Here is a 21,370-nt window from a genome sequence, read left to right as displayed (position 1 = left end):
CAGAAAATCTGTACAGAGAAAACAAAGCTAAGGAATTAATAGTCTAAAGACCAAGGCTGAGATTCTGGTCAAAACCAGGGCTTGGGACAGAGATTCTGTGAAGGCGACTGGAGAGCAAGATGCCATTTTTCCTCCTTCCTCACTGTGAAGCTTGCTAGAGATGTGCAATTTTAGCCACTGCATCCACATTCATATAAACACACTGGGTGCAAAGTGGGGCAGCAGACTTCCAGTTCCCAGTGCCCTGGGAGGGTGAGGTGCTTGCAGTGCACTGTCATAAGAAACTGAGCATGTACACTTCTCTTTGAAGGACTGAACATTACCTTGAAAGACAGCAACAAAAAAAGTTAAATCTTCCTCCTTAATCTTGCCCTCTGGGGCTCACTCCTCCCATGCATCCTTCATCCTCTACAGAAAGTGACATCAGGTAAGCTCCAGCAGCTTGATGTGAATGCCAAAAATACCAGCCAAATCAAGCACAACAACACACACAGGAAAAACAGTAAAAATAAAAAAAAAATCTCCAGGCAGAAAGTAGTCATGTAATTACTACTTTTACTTAGTGTAAACATTACTGTATTTCCCTTGTTTTCTCTACTCCTAAAATTTTATATGGCTACAGCTAAATAGTACTCTAGCCATCAAATATATTTTCTGTACATATAGTTACATGCCATGAACTCATGCCCATTATAACACCTCGTTGTCAGATTTTACTATATCGGGCAGATAGTTGCCTATTTAGTAGTCTTGAAGTAAAATAACATTATTTTGATACAATTTAGCAGCAACAAATTGGTTAAAAATATGGTTTGAAATCTGTTCAATTTTACCAAATAACAAGAAATATGTTATTATTTAAACTTTATTAAATATTTCCCCCTTCAAAACATAGGACAAAGTTACGGGTCCACAGATTTTTTACTCACACTTTTTCTCAAATTTATGGCAGAAGTTACATACATTCATAGTTACCATTATTTATACTTGAACCAGAGAGAGAAGTCTCAGCCCCACTGAAAATATGTTCGTTGTAGTACAAAGGAGTAAATTTGTCATTAATAATAAAGCATATCTATTGGACACTAGCTTAAATGTAACAAAGAATAGACTGGTCATTCTTCATCATTATCTATAAATTAATTCTTCATATACTTACAGCACTACCTTTAATAATTCATAAGAAAGTGAAAATTTACATTTTAGCTCAGGGCATTTGCCGCCATAGTATTTATCAATGGTACCAGAATACAAGGCTGAAAATCTTCCACCCTGTGATTAATGAGGATACAAAGTGATTTCAACACCACAAAAGAAATTGAAGAAAATAAATACCATTCACCTACTCACAAAGGAAAGGGAAAAAGCTAAAGACATGACAAATGTAAGATTCTGGAAGGACTGCCAGTGTGTTTGCACCTCTGAGAAAATAAACTGCGAATGAAGGACAGTCTACCATCTCCTGAAACATTTTACAGAAATCCAGCACATTTGAATTGCAATTATTGTTTTTAAGCAATAACACATGTCAATGCTTTTATGAAGCATAACTCAACTACGTGATTGATGTGATCCTGACAGGTAATTGCCAGCTAGAAGAAGGCGAGAGACCCCACAGACATACATTTGGAGGAGCAATTCTCAGACACAGAGAGCCTCTTGTACCTGGACACAGTCAGTCACCAAGGAACAAGTCAGGAATATATATACCTATATTAAAAAAAAAAAACAAAACCCAAAAAAATCCCCAAAGGGACAGTGGGGAGCACAAATAAATAAACCCAAAGTAATAACATTTCAAATCAGTAGTAACAATGGAAAGACATATCTGTCTCCTTCCACAAGTGTTTTTTCTCATGCCCTCCAGACCACAGCACAGCCCCTTTCTACAGAGGGATAGCACCTTCCCTTCACAGCTCTTCTATTTAACATGTCATCTTTGAGCACAAAACCAAAAAAAAAAAAAAAAAGGGAAAAGAGCTGCCAAAGAGATAAATTGACCTTCTCTCCTGCTCCAGGGATAGCTGCTTAGGTAAGAGGAGTGAAAGAGAGTAAGTTGTTTCATGACTGACTTCTCCAACAGAAGAAAACATTTTCTGCTGTCTGGTCACATATCATGCTGGAACTTCAGCTACAATGAATTACCCTTGAAGTTCACTGAAAGCCAGTAGTATCTCGCAGTCTGACTTGAAAACAAGATGAAAAAGACAAACAGTATAATGTCTTGGTTTTGGCTGAGATAGAGTTAATTTTCTTCTTAGTGGCTGGTACAGTGCTGTGTTTTGAATTTAGGCAGAGAATAATGTTGATAACACATTGATGTTTTTAGCTGTTGCTGAGCAGTTCTTAGCCTAAAATCAGGGACATCTCAGTTTCCCATGCTCTGCAAGCAAGTACACCAGAAGCTGGGAGGGAGCATGGCCAGGATAGTTGATCCAAACTGGACAAAGGGATATTCCATACCACAGAACGTCATATGCAGCAAATAAACTGGGGGGAGCTGATTGAGAAGGACCAATAGCTGCCTGGAAATGGGCTGGGCACTGGTCTGTGGGTGGTAAGCATCACTTTATTGGTATTGTGCATCACTTGCTTGTCTTGGGCTTTATGCCTCTTCTCACTCTCCTTTTCCTTACCATTATTATTGCTGTTACTTTTAACATTAGTACTATTCTATTTTATTTTGCTTCAGTTATTAAACTGTTCTTATCTCAACACAGAAGTTTTACTTTCCTCCCCCAGTGTGAGCAGAGAGAATGTCCACAAAGGACTTTACTGCTGGCTGGGGACAAACCACAACACAGAGCTGTCTGAAGTCTGAGGGACCATTAGAGAGTTGGTTTGGGGGACTCAATAGCATTATTTTTCAAATAGGTGTGACAAAAAGTACACTGCTTGATCAATATATGGTGGCAAATTTTATTTCATAATATATATATAAAAAGTGAGTATTGTGGAAGACATGACCATACACAGAATTGTATGCTGGAACCAGACACTGCAGTCATGAAGTAGAATAAATCTCAGTACACCTCTGATCCATCAACCCAGGCTGCTGCTGGAATCAGGAATAGGCAAGTGTGGAACCAGCTATGTCATCTGACAAGATGCAGCCCTCTATTGGACTCCAATTCATCAAAAAACAGAGCCTTTGTGAGAAGGCACAAAGGAGCATTGTTGGTTTTGTCTCTAAGATCAGGCAAGTTCTGCAACCATCACCAAACAACATTTCTCAGGAACAGAAAAGAAACCAGGAACATCACTACCTTCCGGTGAAAGACAAATTAGGAGCAGCATGTCTGGGGAAGAACTTGACATACCAAGAACTCTATGTGTCCATTCATATTTCTGATTGAAATGACAGACTACATCACAAGCATGAAAACAAGGCATCCACATTAACATAAACCACAGATGGATGGCTGAAAATGTCCTTCTGCCTGCACTGGCATCTTCCAGCCTGATGGCTCTGTCCCCCCTCCCCTAACCTACTCATTCCCAACAGGAATACTTAGCACCAAATCTGGAAAGCTGGGGGGCACTTTTTGTTACAGTTGGATCCATGAAAAATTTGCCCTAAATGAGCATCAAAGGGCAGCCAGAGAGGCAACAGCCCTAACATTAGGCTTTGTGAAATATGCTATCTCGTATTTATGTCATGTTATTTATAAAACTATGCTTTTACACTGACATAAGGAAAAAAACCTTATTGTACTGCTGGAAATCATCCCACAACATCATTTCCAAGCAGCTCCCACTTGCCAGTACTTAATGAAATATAGGTAATGATATTTATAGGACCATGACACATGATCTCTAAATGGTATAGACAATTTCAAGATTTTCAAACTACAAGTCACCTCACTCTAAGTTCTGTGTTTGGATCTAATTTGTGTTTTCAAAAACAGAAGGAAAGTTAATGATATGCACCTCATGGATAACTACATAATAAACAGAATTTCATTCATGCCTGCTTAGCTTCTCATTAAGCCACTTTCTGGCTATCTAGTCCCGTGCTAATATGTATTCTCAAGAGGAAAAAGAGTTCTCAAAGAGTCTATGAAAACACTGTAAAATGTACCTCCATAAACCTCTTTTATTCAAATATAGGAAAGAGATGAAACAGGACTAAAAATTCATTTTAGTTTGCATCTTCAGTCCTATTCCCAAATTATTTTGTCACTAAGAAAACAACAGAAACACACCATCTCTTATTATTTCCTCTTGTGTAAAACAGCTCAAAGTATGAAAATAAGTTTCAATAATTTTCTACAGTTATGTTCACACTTGCGTAAACATCATCCTACTTGAATTTTCTTACAAGCTTCAAATTGTTTCATCCGAAATTTATTCCCTAGAAAAATCTCATGCTAAATAGTAACATGATACTAAAAGAAAGAACAGAGTATCACATACTGCCATGTTCTTCCTAAAACTGATTACAAAATATTATGAGCATGTTCAGAGCCACTGTAAGAAGCAGCTGTTAGAAACATCACATGCAGGTTTCTAAGCACTGACATTAAAGTGTTTTTGTATAATTAAAAAAAGACCAACTAAGATGCTAAACTATAACAGCTCATTGATGAGAATTTACAGATGTGCATATCAGCAGTAACATCTCATGACATCAGGAGAACTTGCTACCTATAATTACCTAAAGCTACTGACATAATAACTGGAATGACATAGGATCCTTCTAATTCTCTCTGGAGGAAAATTCTGGACTAGCATCTCCGGAGTATTAACTATTAGTTATTTGTCCCAACAGGCCAATCAGATGTAATTGAGGTGTTGATAGAAAGGTTCTGATTTTCACTTGTTGATAAAAATGTCTCTTGAACATGGAAGTATGGGCTTCTTTTCTTTTTCCCATTAGAAAGCTCACTGGAACTTAATTCAATTTCTTTTATGGCCTTCAATAATCCAAATATTCACAAACTTTCTTTTCTTCTAAATTTAATTTTGTACTTCTTCCCAGGATGAAAAAATAGGAAGGAGAGGCATTTATACACATAGTATTGTCTCTCACATCTTTACAGTATCATTTAGCATACAGCCCTAAATTCCATGGTACGGCATTGATAAGACTAACTAACAGAACTTATGCTCACATTGCATTTATCAGAGCATTTTCCTCCAAAAATTATATCAAACTATATTCTTACTTTTTTTTTGTGCAAATACATCAGTATTTTAAATCAATGTATTTGTATTAGAAAGTACAGTTCATGCACCAAATGAATGTTGTCTGAAGCTGTCAAGATAGCCATTGAAGGCTGAGGTATATATCATGCTTTCCAAGTCATCACATCATTAAGTCACCACATATAAGCTCTGAAAGCTAATTTTCACTTCATAATTTTCACTTTTTAGCTCATCTAATCTAACGTTAGGGATACAGTCACCTTTTTTGCTTTGACACTGTTCCAAAGTCTCTTAATTCTTACTGCTTCCTCAAGAAAAATGCTACTTTTATCAAAAATTATGCGACATCTGTATAGAGCAAAACAGTTGTTCTCAGTATCCATTAACAGTGTTCTTGAAGAAACTGTCTGAATGAATTATCTAACTGCTACATAAGAAGAAGTAACAGACATTTAACCCTGCCTGATGTTTCCAGACTACATGAAAACCTCTATGACCACTCAACTTTCTTACAGCATATTTTCATATGCATGCTATAATTTCTTCTGAACGTCAGCCTGTTCCAAGACTGTCCTTAAGTAAGTGCATATTACCCAACTGAAAGCTCTTCCAACTTCTAACAATTGAGGATGGACAAGCTGTTCACTGTGGCTGTAACACTTGTGGCTGAGAGACCAGGGAATATGTACATAAAGTGTCTTGCTTAATCTTAGCTAGTATTTAGAAGGTTAACACCTGCTTCTTAACAATGCCTTCCTCAAGAGGTGTCATTCATTTAATCCTACACAGGAATACACAGAAACTAAAGTAATTTAGCCTTCTCCATTATCCACTATTCACTGGGTTTGCCTTATTAAGTGAAAAAACCCCAACAACACAACCCCCGTATTTTTGTACCTTACTTCCTCTTTCCTCTTCTGCATTTATCAAATCTTTTCTTCCTGATTTGCTTCTCTGCTAGCTAGCTGCAACTCACTGTATCTTGGCTTTTCTGATTTTATTCACCTTGTGCTCTAAGACTATTTCTGGTGTTTTCAGATTTTATTTTTTTTTCACTTTTTTACTTTCAGGCCTTCAAAGAAATAATTTTCTTTTTATTCTTGTCTCTCCCCTGTGTTCTCTCTATATACCTCTGCATTTTACATAAACAAGTGCCACCACATTGACTAAATGTATCTGTATCTTAAAATGAGGTAAAGAAATTACAGTATCCACTGTCACCAAATTACCTTTCGTCCTTGATTTTTAATTCTGCCATGCAGAATTTTGCCTTAGTAAAAAATTAGGATTGTACCATTCACAGTCATTAAAATTCCCTGAAGTAAAAGAAGAAAAGAAAATGCAGTGATACTTCTCAAAAAACATAGAAAGGCAGTCAAACAATTGTAAAAACATTTTATATTAAGAGCAGCATTAAATTGGAATTCATTCCTGAAACAAACAACCTCTTTTAAGAGCTAACAAGTATAAAATGCTGTTATGAATGTTTTGGAAATGATCCTCAAGCTGTCATTCACTCTCTCCAAGTGTCAGACTGAGATACAGCTTTTCTGGCCAACTGCTTCCTACATGTAGTTGCATGACCAGTTTATGGGCTGTTTTGTCCCTAAGCCATAAAACCCCTTTTGTGAAAGTGATAAAATGACCCACATTTAAACAGTCTAAGGGTAGAGAAGGACCATTGCCTGGTTTACCTCTTATAGGTGGAGTGAAATAAAAAAGACTTACATTTTAAGAAAGGTTTTATGAGAAATACGGGAATTGAGCATGCTCAGCATCAACACAAAATCTGGGCTTTAATTTCCTTTAGGACTTTGCTCAAGCTCACATTATCCACTCCTTGCAAACAAAACATGTGACGCTGTACAAGGTTTCATTTTAAAATAATTTGTGTGTGTAATACAGATTCTTATATATAACTTAATATATAAATCACATATGGAGAGCTACATCTCAACATGTATCAAAAACCCTTTAGCCTTTCTTTACTTAGTGTAACTCCTTGCACTCTAGTCCACATTCCCTTCTACTCAGCTTCCTCTCTGAGGCAGGTGTTTAGCAGAGACACCTACTGGAACATTTGCAAACCATTTGCTGAACTAGAAAACCCACCTCTTTCAACTTAAAAGAAAGGACTGTGATTTGCCTTTTTTCCATGCTGAACAGTGCAGCAATCCCAAGCAAATGACATGTAAGGCTGTTATGTATCACACTCTGTAATCACATTTCAGTGTTTTACTGGTTGTAAATAACATGCACGAGTGCTCCAAGGATGAAAGTGCTCTTTTGCTGCCAACATTAGTTGTTTAATGATCTGAACAGCAGAAGCTGCCAATTATTGTATTCCATTTTAAAGTGTCATTTAAAGCCAGACTTGTACTTATGATTCCTTAGCTATACATTTACAACTTAGCTAGAGAGCTCTAAGAATGTAACTTTAGGAGTCCTGGAACAGCAATTGATGATTACACATCAATTTCACCTACGGAAAAATACCATGTGTTTTGCACATTAATTGTCTACCACACAGCATCAGCTTTGCCAGTAGTTCCAAAGTGTGGAGAGTGACCTGAAGTACCTTACACAAGACATGGCATAGCCCTGTTCTGACAGGCTGGCCACAACTTCAAGGGATCTACACAAGCACATGAAAAGCTTTCCCTAACAAGTCTGTTATGAAGAGGTCAATAACTGCTCTAATAGACTCCTTAACACTGTTAATCCTTCTCATCACTTAAAACTTACCTGAAACAGCCAGCATTTTGGCTTCAAGTAGAGCTGGTAGTTGAGTCTCAATATCACTCACTTTCCTCCTCAAAGTACTGCAGAGTTTCTGACTCGTGCAAACCTAAATTGAGGCAGACAGACATGATATAGAATTCATTCATGTAAAAGTATAAGGCAGTTGAAATGGGGCTTCAACGTTCTTGGTTAACACACATGACATAACATCCTGCAGCAAGGTAAAAAAGCTTAATAAAAAGTGATGTCTTTACAGAAACACCCAACATTGAATCAAAATTTCCAGGCTGTGCTGCACATTCTATTGTTAAAACAGAGAACGGTATTAGCATTAACTACCTGCATGAGAGAGGACATGTTTCACCACTACACACTGAGGCTGCACACAGAAGAAAGGCCATCTTGCAAATTCTGCACAATTTCAGTATTAATGATTGTGCTTGAAGTGGAGCATAAGTAAGCCAGTATTTGGAGATTAAAATTCCATGACATACAATGTGCACTGATTTTTATACAAAATATACCGTGCTCTGCATTTTAAATGAAAAAAGGCAAAGCAGCCTTATTTTTCACACAGGCAACAAATAAGGCTGCATCAGCTTGACTCCGTACTTTGTTTCACAGTCAGGACACACAGATTACTAGGGTTCAGGTTTCTGACTTTCCCTTGCTCTCTTTTTTATCTTTTTAACTGGAGGTCCTTCAATACGGTTTGGTATTGAAAAGATGGAGAAAGAAAATAGAGAAAAAAAATAAAGCAAATTCAGGCGCTTCTGTACTTTACGTTTCAGTGTACATTGCCACCTCAGAAGGAGCTTATACAGCATGCAAAATTTATACAAGTCCCACATATTAAAAAATGTTTGGATTACTCCATAATGCATCATTTGGGAAGGAAAGCAAAATGAACAAAGACCCTTCACTGAACTAAGGCAAATCCCTTGTTCTGAAGGCAGACGCCAAACACTTTCTTTACAATAGTAGCTGACACTTAAGAAAACATTGTATTCACTGGAACCAATACTAAAGCAATAGCCAAGACAGGCACAGGCCAGTTCTTAAATGATGTCATGTGAAAGGAAATCTCCAGAGAGAAGTTTCCCTGTCTTCCTTCACTTTTATTTTTCCTTCCTCAAAAAACAAGCGCTATGCATATTAACAGAAGCACAGGTATAACTTCATTTTTTAAAGAGCAAAACTTTATAGTTCTAATGGTTTACCTGTTCATACAATTAAATGATAATAATTCATATATAAAATAATCTTTAGATTCTTTTAAGTTAATAAGACCCTCTTCCTTTGCTGAGACTATTTATTAACTATAAATGGGTAAATTTTTTTTGAATCAACAGAACTACCCTCCAAGCAGTAACAGTTACTCTGAAGTAAAGACTTCAGAGTCATCTTATTAATTTAAAAACACATATGGCTTCTGCATCTACTATAATTTTTAAATTCCCAGATATTTCAATTTGTTCCAGTACCCCCTTCTAAGTGACTCACTGGCTAATTCAGTTAAAATGTTTTTAAAACCCCAAACCTGTCAGAGGTGAATAAACGTGCCTAAAAAACCCAAAGGCCATTTCTGTCTCCCATCTCCAAAATAAATCTGAAAGTTTTTAATGACTTCTTTCCAAGCAGTACTCTCTCTTTAGGGGCATTGAATGGCTCAGTGAATTGCAATTAGATGGGGAGTATTTCAGCTCCAGGAAAACTGCATGAATATATCCCATGCTGGTAGTAAGTTAAAGTCATTATCACTAGACAGCTGTTTGGCAATTACGCAAAATAAGCTGGGATGTTTAATCAGTTTCTAGTGAGCACTGTCCACCTTGTAAGCCCCACTGTCAGAACAAAGCTCGCTGGCACTCTTTATTAATGGACCAAATGCAGGGACCAGAGGCAGAAAGGCAGTCCCTCCAACTCGGAGATGATTCTTCTGGAACGAGATAAGTAGGCTGCCGGGCCTCTGCTTGTATCTATGTCACATGTATTCTGCAGATAAATGAACAACATTAATCTTCAGACCTATCATATGGCATAGTTCAACAAAATTAAATGAGCAAGTGGGAAAGACAAAGTAATATCCCCTAAAATTATGGCACTGCTTCTATGTCACATCAGGTCTACTCTACAAGCTCCAATTCTTTTCACTTTTTGTAATTATTGTATCTTCATAACAGATACCATTATTCATTGCAGTAGCTTATTCAGCTGCTAAGGAAAGGTTATTTGTTAGCTAACAAAGGTGGTGAACATTCACAGAGCCAGTGTCCTGGGCTTCCAGTGAACACCATCCTTCTGTAACCAGCCTGACTGCAGGGGCCTGTGGCCCCAACAATGCCCTCTCCCTGTTTTCAGAGACCAGCTCTGCTGTGACCCACAGACCAACAGGCTCAAAGTCTAAAAAAAGTCTCCGTTTCAGGAAAGTGTTTTTGCAGCCAAGTGTTACTGTATTTATTACAAAATCCTCTTCAGTGGTTTCTGAAGTTTTTTTAAAGCAGATTTTTTTTTTTTAAAAAAAGGCTCTTGTTTAGGAATATACCTTATAAATCTGCATTCAGACTGAAATGTTATTCAAAAAAGCAGTCTATCTGAAACCAGTTGGAAGCTGGTTAGCAAAGATATGTGGAATCAAGATGAAAACCAGCAAAATATCAAAGGCAAGTTTGTCCATTGTCATCCTCTTCCATCTTTCCAGTATATGATGTTAATCTAAAGTGACAAAAACAGGGACAAGGACAGCAAGTAAAGCACTGGAATTGACTCTCCAATCATCTCAAGATAAAAGAAGTTTTGAGTAACCTTCATATTTCTTTAGAACAGCACCTTGGAAAAGATGAAGAAATTCTGCTCACACTGCCTAAAGGAAGGAACAGTCTACCTGCTCTCCCACACAGCACAATCTTGCCATTACTGAAAGCAGATATTAATTTCTGAAGGAAAGTGGTGAATAAGGGACAGCCCTCCCTTCATTAGCAGGCAGAAGTTAGCTTTTGCAGCCACAGCTGAAAACAAGAGAGGAGGCAGAAAAGGCCATAGAAATGCCAGTGGCACTGGGGAAAAGGAAGGACCTTTGACAAAGGAATGTTTTCCCCATACAATAAAAAGGTTTAAAAGACCAGCTCTATTTATTTTGAGATGAAAATAATAGGATAAGATTATATGAATAAACTAAATAGGAAATTATTTGGAGAAATGTCACTACATGCTTCCTATTTATCTCCTATAACAAATAAAAGTCGTCACATAGGAATAGAATAAAATTAAAATAGTATTTTGTCTAATGAAAATTTAAAGGGGAAAAAAAAATAAATCTGTGAAATTCTACCTCACAGACTTCTCTACTGTTACCCAATGGTTGAGCTGTGATTGAAAAAGTCTCTAGGTACTATGGTGATAAAATAATACCTCATGAGACATTTTCTGGGGAAAAGGCAAATTCTGTACCTTATGTTTTAGCTTGCAAATAGCTTGAAACAACACTTGAAAGATCACGTTGAGCTATTGAATGTCTCATTCATTTTAGTGGATGAGGTGTAGGTCAGTTAAAATAATTTTCTTGATACTTTATTCATAGCCATTTCAAAAATACAGGGGGAATCACTGTTATAGTCTATATTAATTTTTGCAAGATGTGGGTATAAGCAAGGAATAGAGAAAATGAGCTCAAAATAAAGTGGGAGAGAAGGAAGAAGTTGGCAATGAGATGCAGTCATCAAATTATCTTTGTAACAGTGCACAGTGAAAGTGTTGGTCAAGATGACTAGGAAGATCAGATTATGAAGGATACATTTTTTACTGATTTTGACTGCCATTAGAGAAAGTGTGAAAAATAAGTTTATTTCAGAATATAAATTCATTATTAATCAAAACCCAGAAATATTTTTTCATTTCCTGTTTCATATAGATCTATGTGAACTGGCTAGAGTAAATGGATCTTTTTTTTCTAGAGTATTCATGCAGCAACTCTCCATAAGTTGCTCAAAGTGGGCAATTCTGAAATAAAACTCTAGTGTTCTACTTCTGGAAAGAAGCCTATGAAATAAGAAATATAAAGGAAAAATATTAATATTTCTAGTTAGAAACAAAAATTATGCTAAATATGCTGTATCACTTTTCTTTGTATTTTTAAAGGGTATGAAAATGAGATTGCTAGCTAGATTATTAGTGAAATGGTGGGGTTAAAAGGTACTTCATTTATGCTCTTCCTTTCATACCAACAAAACCAGTTAGAGAGGAAAGTAAGAGATTCTGCATTAAGAGCTAAAACATTCAGCTATGACCATGATTTCATGACGCTGAGTAGTCTGTTCCTGAATAGAGACCTGAACAAGAGGACTGATCACTAGTAAAGAAGCTGAGAAAGAAGAGATGACTCCATCTGCTTCCTGAAGTACTATAATCCTTGTGACCTGTTCAAACAAAAAGTTGGGGAGGGCTTTTCAGTGTACGCTTAAAAATATTTATGTGCAAAATCTTCTTAGAAGGAACACCACAAAGCTAACTTCCTAAAACAAAGACAATATATTAAGATGGGTGATATCATCTGTAAATATTCTGAAGAACTGAAAACATGTACTTACTTTGGCAGTAGTTTCTTTAATGGACGTGCTGAACAGCTGTTCTTTCTCCTGAAGGCTAGAAGGAATTAAAGTAAAATTAATAAAATAAAAATAAGTTAGGTTAACCTCTGCTCAACATGGCCTGCTACACAAGACACATTTTCATATGGAAATAAAGTGTTAAGCTGACTCATACAAAACACAGCAGAGTCAATATCAAGACAAAAATTATGCTTAGTTTCAGGGTTGCTAGTGACTAACCAACATCACCTTTGCAGCTCTTTATTAATGAGTATACAGATTTTACTTACCATTTGAAACATAATTATGATTATTTGTGTGATCATAATACCTAAAGCAAATTTAGAAGTTCCTGGCAATGTCCAGGAGTGGTGCTTTCCTAGAGTATCATCCAAAACCTTAACACAAAGGCATTTCAGTTCACAAAGAACTGACAGTTTACTATCCTCTGACAATCCAGCTTTCAACTCTGCCAGAAAAAGTCCAACTACAGTCACTTCTCCTCACAGTAATTTTATGTTACCAGCACTCGGTTTCTTTAGATCCATAAAAACCTATCAAATATTTGTACCAAACTGATGGAACAGTGGGCTGAAATTGAGGCATCATCTATGCTTCTATGAAAAAAATTCAAGGTTTTCTTCCACATAATATAAGCATGTAAGTTTCCCACTCTTATATTAACCAAATCTAAATTAAACTTTTGCCTTTGGTTCTCATAAATAAATCCACCATTTACATTTTTAACATGAAGTTGAAAAATCCAAGTAAAAGCAAACATCAGGAGTTAGGAGAGAGGTTATTTTTGCAACTTTAATACTCCCCTCCCTCCGGCTTAGGAGGTGTACACTTTTTATACAGTGTGCAATTATTTTATCACACACTATTTTCTTTTCTGTCAAACACCTCAGTTCTGTGTACATGACAGTCAGCACTTCCCATTAGCAGCATCTCAATTTTTCCTCATGCCTGTGTTATAAAAACTCTGTTTCTTTCATGACCTACCATTACTATTTTTCCCAAATAAGAACTAATGATTTATTTCTGAGTTTTCCTCTAGTGTTTGGCATTGAAATATCCAAACATATCAGAGACATCACTGGATTTATTTCAGTGATACTCTTGCACGACAAGGCAGTGATGTATTCATTTTACAGGTGTAAGAAACACAAGCCACTTATTCAGAAAGCACACTATGACTGAGTGCCTCTTTTGACATGCACACAGCTCCTGCTGCCTAGGCATTTCTCTTTTACATGCATTTCAGTTTTCTTTCGAGAACCTGTCCTTATTTTCCAAGCACAGCACTTACTGAGCCTTATTTCAAGAGTCAGCATTTTCATGAGCATGAATCCCAAAGCAGTGAAGTTGGAGCTGCACTCAGCTACTGATCATCTGCAGAAAGGCTGGTTGGACCATCTTGCCCAGCTGCACATGGGAGTGAAATAGCCTCAGAGGCAGAATTCAGAGTATCATTTAATCACATTAACGAGGCAATCTATTTGCATTGCTGTCCCTAATACCCTGCTTTAAGGAGCACACACCTTTCCTATCTACAGCCCAGCAAGGCCTGACACCTCATTACCACCCCAGCGTCTGTGCAATGAAACAAACAGAAATGCAGCTGCCTACCTATGTTAAAGTGTTTAATGACATTTCTCATAGAGTCTCAAATTTCTCCCCTTTCTACAGCAATATATGTGCAAAACACAAAGTATTGCTGGTGTAATGATGCCATTATCAGGTCCCTGCTTGCCTCTGGGCATGCCAGAGGGAATGAACTATTTAGCCACTTCTTTTCTTATGCTTTGGAGCCCCCAGTGACTTTCAGCATCTCCCACAACTGGCATCTGAGCTGATCAGGTTACGTAAAAAAAAGATGGGCTTTGTGTACAGATGTCAAGGGGCAGCAGCAAGGCTGCAGTGTGTAATTGAATGAATACTGGGTGACTGACCCAATTGTACTGAAACTGCCTCATAAAATTCAACTCTAAAGACCCAGGCCATAAGAAAATGTAAAGTGCAGTTATAGCCAGAAGAACAACAGTATATAGATGGCAATTCTAACAAATATCTTCCATGTGCTCTTCCTCTTATCTGCTTACTTTCCTCACAGAAAGCTCCCCTCCAGGTTCATACATTTAACTGCTCTGCACAACTCATACAGCTAACAGGGAGATAATTTTTAACCTCTTTTGAAGCAATGCATCCAAAACAGCACTGCAAACTAGGACTGAGTTGCCAAATCTGCATTGCTAACAAGGATGCACAAGTCCATGCAGACTTTCAGGACCAGGTGCGAAGTGGGAAAAAACATTCTCTCTCTACTCAGATTTCTTTTTCGAGTCTCTAACAAGTCACTGAAAAATAAATAAGGAATCAAATGCTGCCACTTCAATGACAGTAGAACTACAGTTTTAAGATTATTTTGTGGAGCTATAGTTTTAATGGAATTTTATATTAATTTGACCTAAATCAATAAAGGATGTAATTAGTAAGCCATTAATTTGACCCAAGCTGGTCAAATTTGACCCAAGTGATAGCTGGATTAACCAGAGACTCAAATCTAAAGATCCTTTTGCTACAGATACAGCATTGACACTTACAAGTGTATTTGTTTTATTTATGGTACGAATTTCACGGTAGTATTCAGTTTCCAATCCTTGTTAGCCTTCAGAGTGATACCACAGGAATCCCTTACCCCTCACAGAGATTAGTCCAGTGTACAATGCACACACAGCAATCAAAACCATGTACGAACCAGCCATCGTTACCAACTACAAACTGCTTTTAACTACATTTATTCCCAGGTTGTTTTCTTCTACCGCAAAACACTGTCACAGAGAAGCCCCTCACAAGCTTTCCAATTAACTGACAAGGTAATGACCCACAAGAGTAACCAGGCAGTCAATACCGATTCATTCTACCAACAAAGAGCTTTAACCACCATGATCTGTTAGGTGTGACTTGAACCAGAAACAGCATTTTCTTTTACAACCACCCTGGAGCATCATATTTCATTTTAAGAGGGGTATTCTGTCTGCTTAAAAGCTGCTTTAGGTATTACTACAAGGGTAAATGGCTTTAGAAAGAGGTCTTTGAAACAACACTAAAATCTTGCCTGGGAAGGCATCCAGTTTTGACTTGTTGTTATTCTTCTCTGACAGAACAGCTAATCAAGAATTTGACAGCTCCTCCTCACAGTCTTAGCAATCCATTACGAGGACCATTTAGAACTTACTTGTCAAATGCAATATAGGCTAACACCATCACAGAAAAAGCAAAGTTCTTGACCCAGCTGGTGAAAGGACTAGATTAAGACAGGAATTCAATTTACCAAATTTAACTGACTAAATATAAAGGAAAAGAAAGGTTTTTAACACTTGCAGAACCCACAGCAATCTATACATCATGTGCAGTATCTTCATTCATGCAGATGGCCACACAGGCCTTTCATTTAAATGACATGACATGGACTTACAGACATTGGGATCCATTAGGAGGAAAGAAGAGAAGGAATTTACATGTGCTACATCCCAGAATATCACTGTATGCAGGCTAGACTAGAACAGGAAAGCAGGAGCTGAGGAATGATGCAATTCCTGGATGACACATGAAGGAATACCTTGGCAAAAGACTGACTTTGGCTGAAGAGTTGCAGGAGGATGTGGGAATGCTGCATGTTCAGGAACTGAAGTTGATCTGGCATGGAACAACAGACCATGGGAAAAATTTTAAGAGCCAAACACTTCAGGCAGTACCCTTTAAGTACCTAATTTTACTGATATTAAAGAATAGCTACTAAGTGTATTTAATTGTAATAACACAGTTGGAACCTGCTGAGATGATGATGTTCATAGTTGGGAATGGTGTGCAGGCAAAATAAAGGAACATATTCAATGCAATAGGGGGCAGAGGGAAGAATAAGAATCAAGTGGTCTGGTTCACACATCCCTCACTCTATGACAGCTTCTGACATAACCACAGAGGAGATTAAGTGTCACAGAATAACAGATAATACTTAAAATGCCTTTTAAAGAATCTTCTGAGAAGTTTTAATTTGCATGCAGGAATTAAAGATACTGTGGAAGTGACTTTGTTCAAAGGAAGGCTAACTAGCACAATACTGGGAAAAATGTCTTCCTCCAAAAGGAAGGCATGTTTCTGAATCTCTTTCCTTCCCCTATGCTAGAATACTTCCCTTTGCATACCAAGCTATTATGTATTTATGTTTTGCTTCCTAAGAAAAAATTCAAAGAATGCAAATGGGCAAAAGGCAATTCATGCTGTTCCCCACATTTAATATATTTAAATATACACACTGCTTAAACAGAAACTGTTCCTGTATTAATATCCTGTATTAATAATAAAACTGTTATACAGCAATAAAAAGTGTAGTCAGGATTTACTTTCTATATCCACACAACAGAACATACCACACACAGGGATCCAGTATAAAACAAATAAATCCTGTACTAAAAATCCTTATTTTTCATAGAGAAACTAAGCTGTTATTGTTGATCCCTGCCTGAAGACACTGAAAGATAAGTAAAATGTCCTTTGATAGCAAGTATTCTTTACATTACTGTCACCTAAAAAATTATTACAGATCTTGTCATTACACTCCCAATCTCCACACGACAATACAGTGCTTAAGCAAAAAGCACTTTGATTTCTTTAAAACTAAGCACAAGTTAGAACAATTTAAAATTACCCATATTTGAATTTGTAATTCAAGAGCAACAGCCTAGAAGCCTACACTAAGATTGTATGCAGAAAGCATGATGGGCTGAACTCTCAATTCATACAAATATATACTCCTTCCTAGATAAAATCAGCAAATTTAAACAGTTTACAGTTTGAATTTGGCCCAGAGTAATGAGAATGCCTGCAAAGAATAATCTCATTCTCATGATCACAACCTGCAGAGAGCATGGCTTTTAGAGCTTTACATCTTCTAACATGATTCTTCCTCTGATTCTTAAGTCACAAGAAGCTATACTCTCTTAGAAGATGAAAATATATAAACCAAGCCCTACAGATGTAATCTTTCTTTTAACAACAAACAGAAGCTGATCTTAAAAAAAAGCTTTTGTCCAGTCCCTTGCAAAAAAAAAAAAAAAAAAAAAAATCAGAAGTTCTGCTTGGGGAACATTTGGTGTAGATATTTGCTACAGTCTACATCAAAATCCACCAAAAATCTTCAGTGTATGGACTTCACTGTGCCTTTAGGGAAGAAATCCACAATATAAAATCAAATCCATCAATAACTTCCTTGTATTTTTATAGTTCCCTCATCGGGTATATATCAGAAAGTTTTGAAAACAAATCATAAAAAAAAAGCTTTGAACAAAACTGTATTTAACAAGAGGCATCTTTAAGCTAGACATGTACAACTAGGACTAAAGAAAGAAACAAAAAGAGAAAACATACTTGTTACCAAAGTTTTCTTGAGGAAAACCAACAGATTATTATTTACAGATACCATGGGCAGATTTTTACCAGGACAAAACCTACAGGGTGTTGCTGGCCCTACACTTCTTCTCAATTAAGGACATTCAGGGCTAGAATGTATTAAATGTATTAAGGTAAACCACCACTTTTTGTTTTCTTTTGAAACGCTCTACCACAATGTTTGATTCTATCTAATCAAGAAATTTATGGGATAACAAGACTTCATTCTGTGTGATGGCTTCATGAGCCTGTCTGGGCTACACCCCTGAGTATCACCATACCGAGAAAGTGATTTTTCAGCCAAGCACGTAAGTTCCTTTTCATCTCTGCAATGATCCATGGGACTTAAAACAATGATATTTTCACAGCAGCATACCTTTATAATGGGAAGGAAAATCACCCTTTAAACCTAAGTCAGGATTTTCCAAATAAACTCTGATTTTTTCTTCAATAATGCAGCCCACAGAAAACTCCTATATGATGAGAGAGCTAGGTTAAAAATTATAAAAATACAAAATTTCTGCTCAGCTGATGGGGTGAAAATCCACTTTATCTAAACTTGAGAATGCTCTTGAGGCAAGGACTTGGACACTAAATACAAGGAGAGAAAAGTTGTGTTTTACTCATAGTGAAAATGAAATCTCTGGCAGCTGCAAGGACTAGTCACCTGAATTAGAAGTAAAATGCAAAGTCTAACCTTGGAAAACTTCCAGCCTCAAAAATTAATCTGATCTGAGAGAACAACTATCAAGAGATGGACTTTAAGGCACAGGAGTATCATACTTTCATGCACATTTCAATCTACAAAGTTCTCAAAGGAATATGAATGAGAACCTGAAATTATGCACTTACCTCTGAGCGATCAGAGAGCTGTTTTTTCTCCAGCAATTTGCTCTTCTTCAAGCTATCATTTGCAGAGCAGTATTTCTTCTTGATGTTGCTATACATCAAGGATTGCTTAAATACATCTGCTTCCCCACTCAGGGTTTTTCAAGTGTCAGAACTGGAAATACACTTTCCCAATGTTTGTATAACCTCAGCTTACCAGTAGGGTTTCTCACTGACTCAGGTTGCTCAGTGACTGTACTTGCCTTTGTCAACTCTCGAAGACTGACACCCGTAGGAAGTGTACTTTAAAAACTCATCATCCTGCCCAGCTCTTGCATACATAAAAACTCTAAACTGAGTCAACTCTTATTTGCTGAGTGCTGCCAGACATTAGCCCCAGTTAGGAGACTTGAAGAAAAATCAGGGCATTGGATAACACTTCACAATTTTTTATAAGACTGATTAAAAAATTGGTTTTTTTAAATGCCAGCAATACATGGACAGAGGCAGAATCTCAGTATGGTTTGGGGGTTTTTACATAAAATCACTCTAACAGAAACAATCAGTTCATAGACACCTGAAGATGCTGCTGGCATCTTTAATCATCACAACAAGCTCCATTTTTATTGCCACATATTGAGAAACCTTCTAGTCCTATAAATCACCATTCAGACAGCTGGCTGTTTCAACCAACCAAACCATTCATATGGTGCTGGATTTCCCACCACTCTTCTGCCAGCTGATGCTGCAGGGCGGTTGAAGCAGTTGTCGCTTCAGCTGCTATCGGGAACAGGAACATCAGACTGAGAACAAAGGGACAATCAAAGAGCTATCTGCAGGAGCAGCCCATCACATCCTAACTAATACTTTCCCCAGATTTTCTGACATATCAATAGATCTCCATTCTTCTGCTACATCTGTCTGGAGTGCACAAAAACTAGAGCTTGCCCACAGCAGCTGCAATTATTCTCCTAAGAATAACATCCATTTCACTTCTCTGACTGAAAGGGTCTGTCCTTGGATATTGTTGCTAGCTGTTTCTCTTCATTATACACAAACTAATTCAGTATCACACACTGATTGAGACAGCTGGTCATTTTTCCCTACGGAGAAGTAAATCTCATTGTGCACATACCCAGAGGAATCAGCACATATGTGGCCTGGGCTTTATAGGCTGCTATGTCCCACTGGATGCTGCTCAAGCAAGCAGGGGGAACCAGATGCTCAGAAGGGAAAACCAGATTCCTCGTGACACCATACATGTGGGTACTCAAGCAAGTGCTACTTATCCTTCTACTGCGACTTTTTCCTTCTACAACACTGCTTGGAAGGACAAAAAATTGCCTTTAGGATTGCTCCAAAATAATTCAGGTTGCCAGCACTGGCTCTGTCCTCAAAGTTGGAAGACTGGCTCCTTCCTTTCCCTGCTCTATTTTTAATGCCCCCTGTTGTTCCCAAGGAAGGTCAGTGCCTACAGTGTGGGAGATTTTAAAAGCTGAAGCCCTTTTTCCTCCCTCCAATGAGTGTCCCCACTCATCCGCCAGTGGGACCAGAGTCATTATGAACTTACGAACTTCTGAGCCACGTTTGCACCTTCACAGAAGGGAAATTCACTACATGTGCCAAAGCACAGACATTTTATGGCACGCCAGGCTTTCAATACATAGTTCCTCCTAGAGTTGCTGTGACAAGAAAGGAAACAAAGCCACTTGCCAATTAACTCTACCCTTCTATCCTATGCAAAGAACAAAGGAATGAAACTAATCCTAGACCAAATGGAGAGGAAAACACCTATCTATCCACAAGAAAGATGAGCCTCCTAATCAGCTCACAAAAGAAGAGGCAGACCTCTTCTTTCACCTGTGACTTGTCTTAGCCTCTTACAAAAGACTATAGCCAAATACTTAGAGAAAGCTGAGATGATGGCCTTGTCCAAGACAAACACAGCTATGGGACTAGCTGAAAATGAGACAATCTTATTATCAAGGCTCAAGTTGGATTATGACATTTGTTAAGAAATTGGGAGTTTCCCTTCAAAATCCCCTTGCGGCAGAGGAAGTTGGCTGTGAGGACAGTCCCTCTGAGGGCTCTTTGCAGGGCAGAGTCCTCTTCACATGCCAGGGAACATCCCCTCTGGTTCTGCTCCTAGCCACAAGCCCACTGCTGCAGGTTTTGTGAAGCTGTAGTGCACAGGATAAAATGGATCACTAAACAAGAGAAATACAGTTTTTTAAAAAATAGGCACCATACCATCTTCCTGATATCTATCTATAATAGCAGCAGTTACATCAGCTGTATTTTAAGAACCCTGAAAAAATATTTTGGTTCATCTCATGTAGTATAGTCAAAGACATAAATCCTACCACATGGAACAGTTTCAAAATTCTGTGTTAAGCTGTAAAAAAACCCCACAAAGTCAGAGCAGCATGAAAGGGCCCTTTTTCAATCAAGGCAGTAAGGCAAATACACAAAGTGATTTGTGCATCATCCTCAAATTGTAGAACATGATTTATCATTGACTGAAATTAAGTCAACCAAACAGGCCTTGGGGAGCAACTAAAGCTGTCAGAAGGTTCTCATGCCCAGAGCTTATGACTGAAACAGACGAGGAC

The 21,370-nt window shown here is 37.6% G+C and overlaps 1 protein-coding gene across 6 annotated transcripts in view; it reads right to left on the bottom strand.

Annotated features, from left to right (window-relative positions):
- The window catches only part of DISC1 (DISC1 scaffold protein), a 193,052-nt gene that overhangs the window by 101,817 nt on the left and 69,865 nt on the right, over positions 1 to 21,370 (bottom strand). For all 6 annotated transcript variants that reach the window (XM_088052570.1, XM_088052574.1, XM_088052568.1 and 3 more), the window contains 2 exons: positions 12,477 to 12,531; positions 7,894 to 7,996 (listed from right to left, as the gene is read on the bottom strand). In XM_088052570.1, coding sequence (XP_087908696.1) covers positions 7,894 to 7,996; positions 12,477 to 12,531 — 158 coding nt within the window. The remainder of the gene's footprint in view (positions 1 to 7,893; positions 7,997 to 12,476; positions 12,532 to 21,370) is intronic.

This window comes from Pseudopodoces humilis, chromosome 3, assembly GCF_049639895.1.
Source record: "Pseudopodoces humilis isolate 2021_Gansu_Grassland_sample_001 chromosome 3, ASM4963989v1, whole genome shotgun sequence".
NCBI lineage: Eukaryota > Metazoa > Chordata > Aves > Passeriformes > Paridae > Pseudopodoces > Pseudopodoces humilis.
The sequence above is the reverse complement of the archived record's forward strand: the minus strand, read 5'-3'. Positions and strand labels throughout refer to the sequence as shown.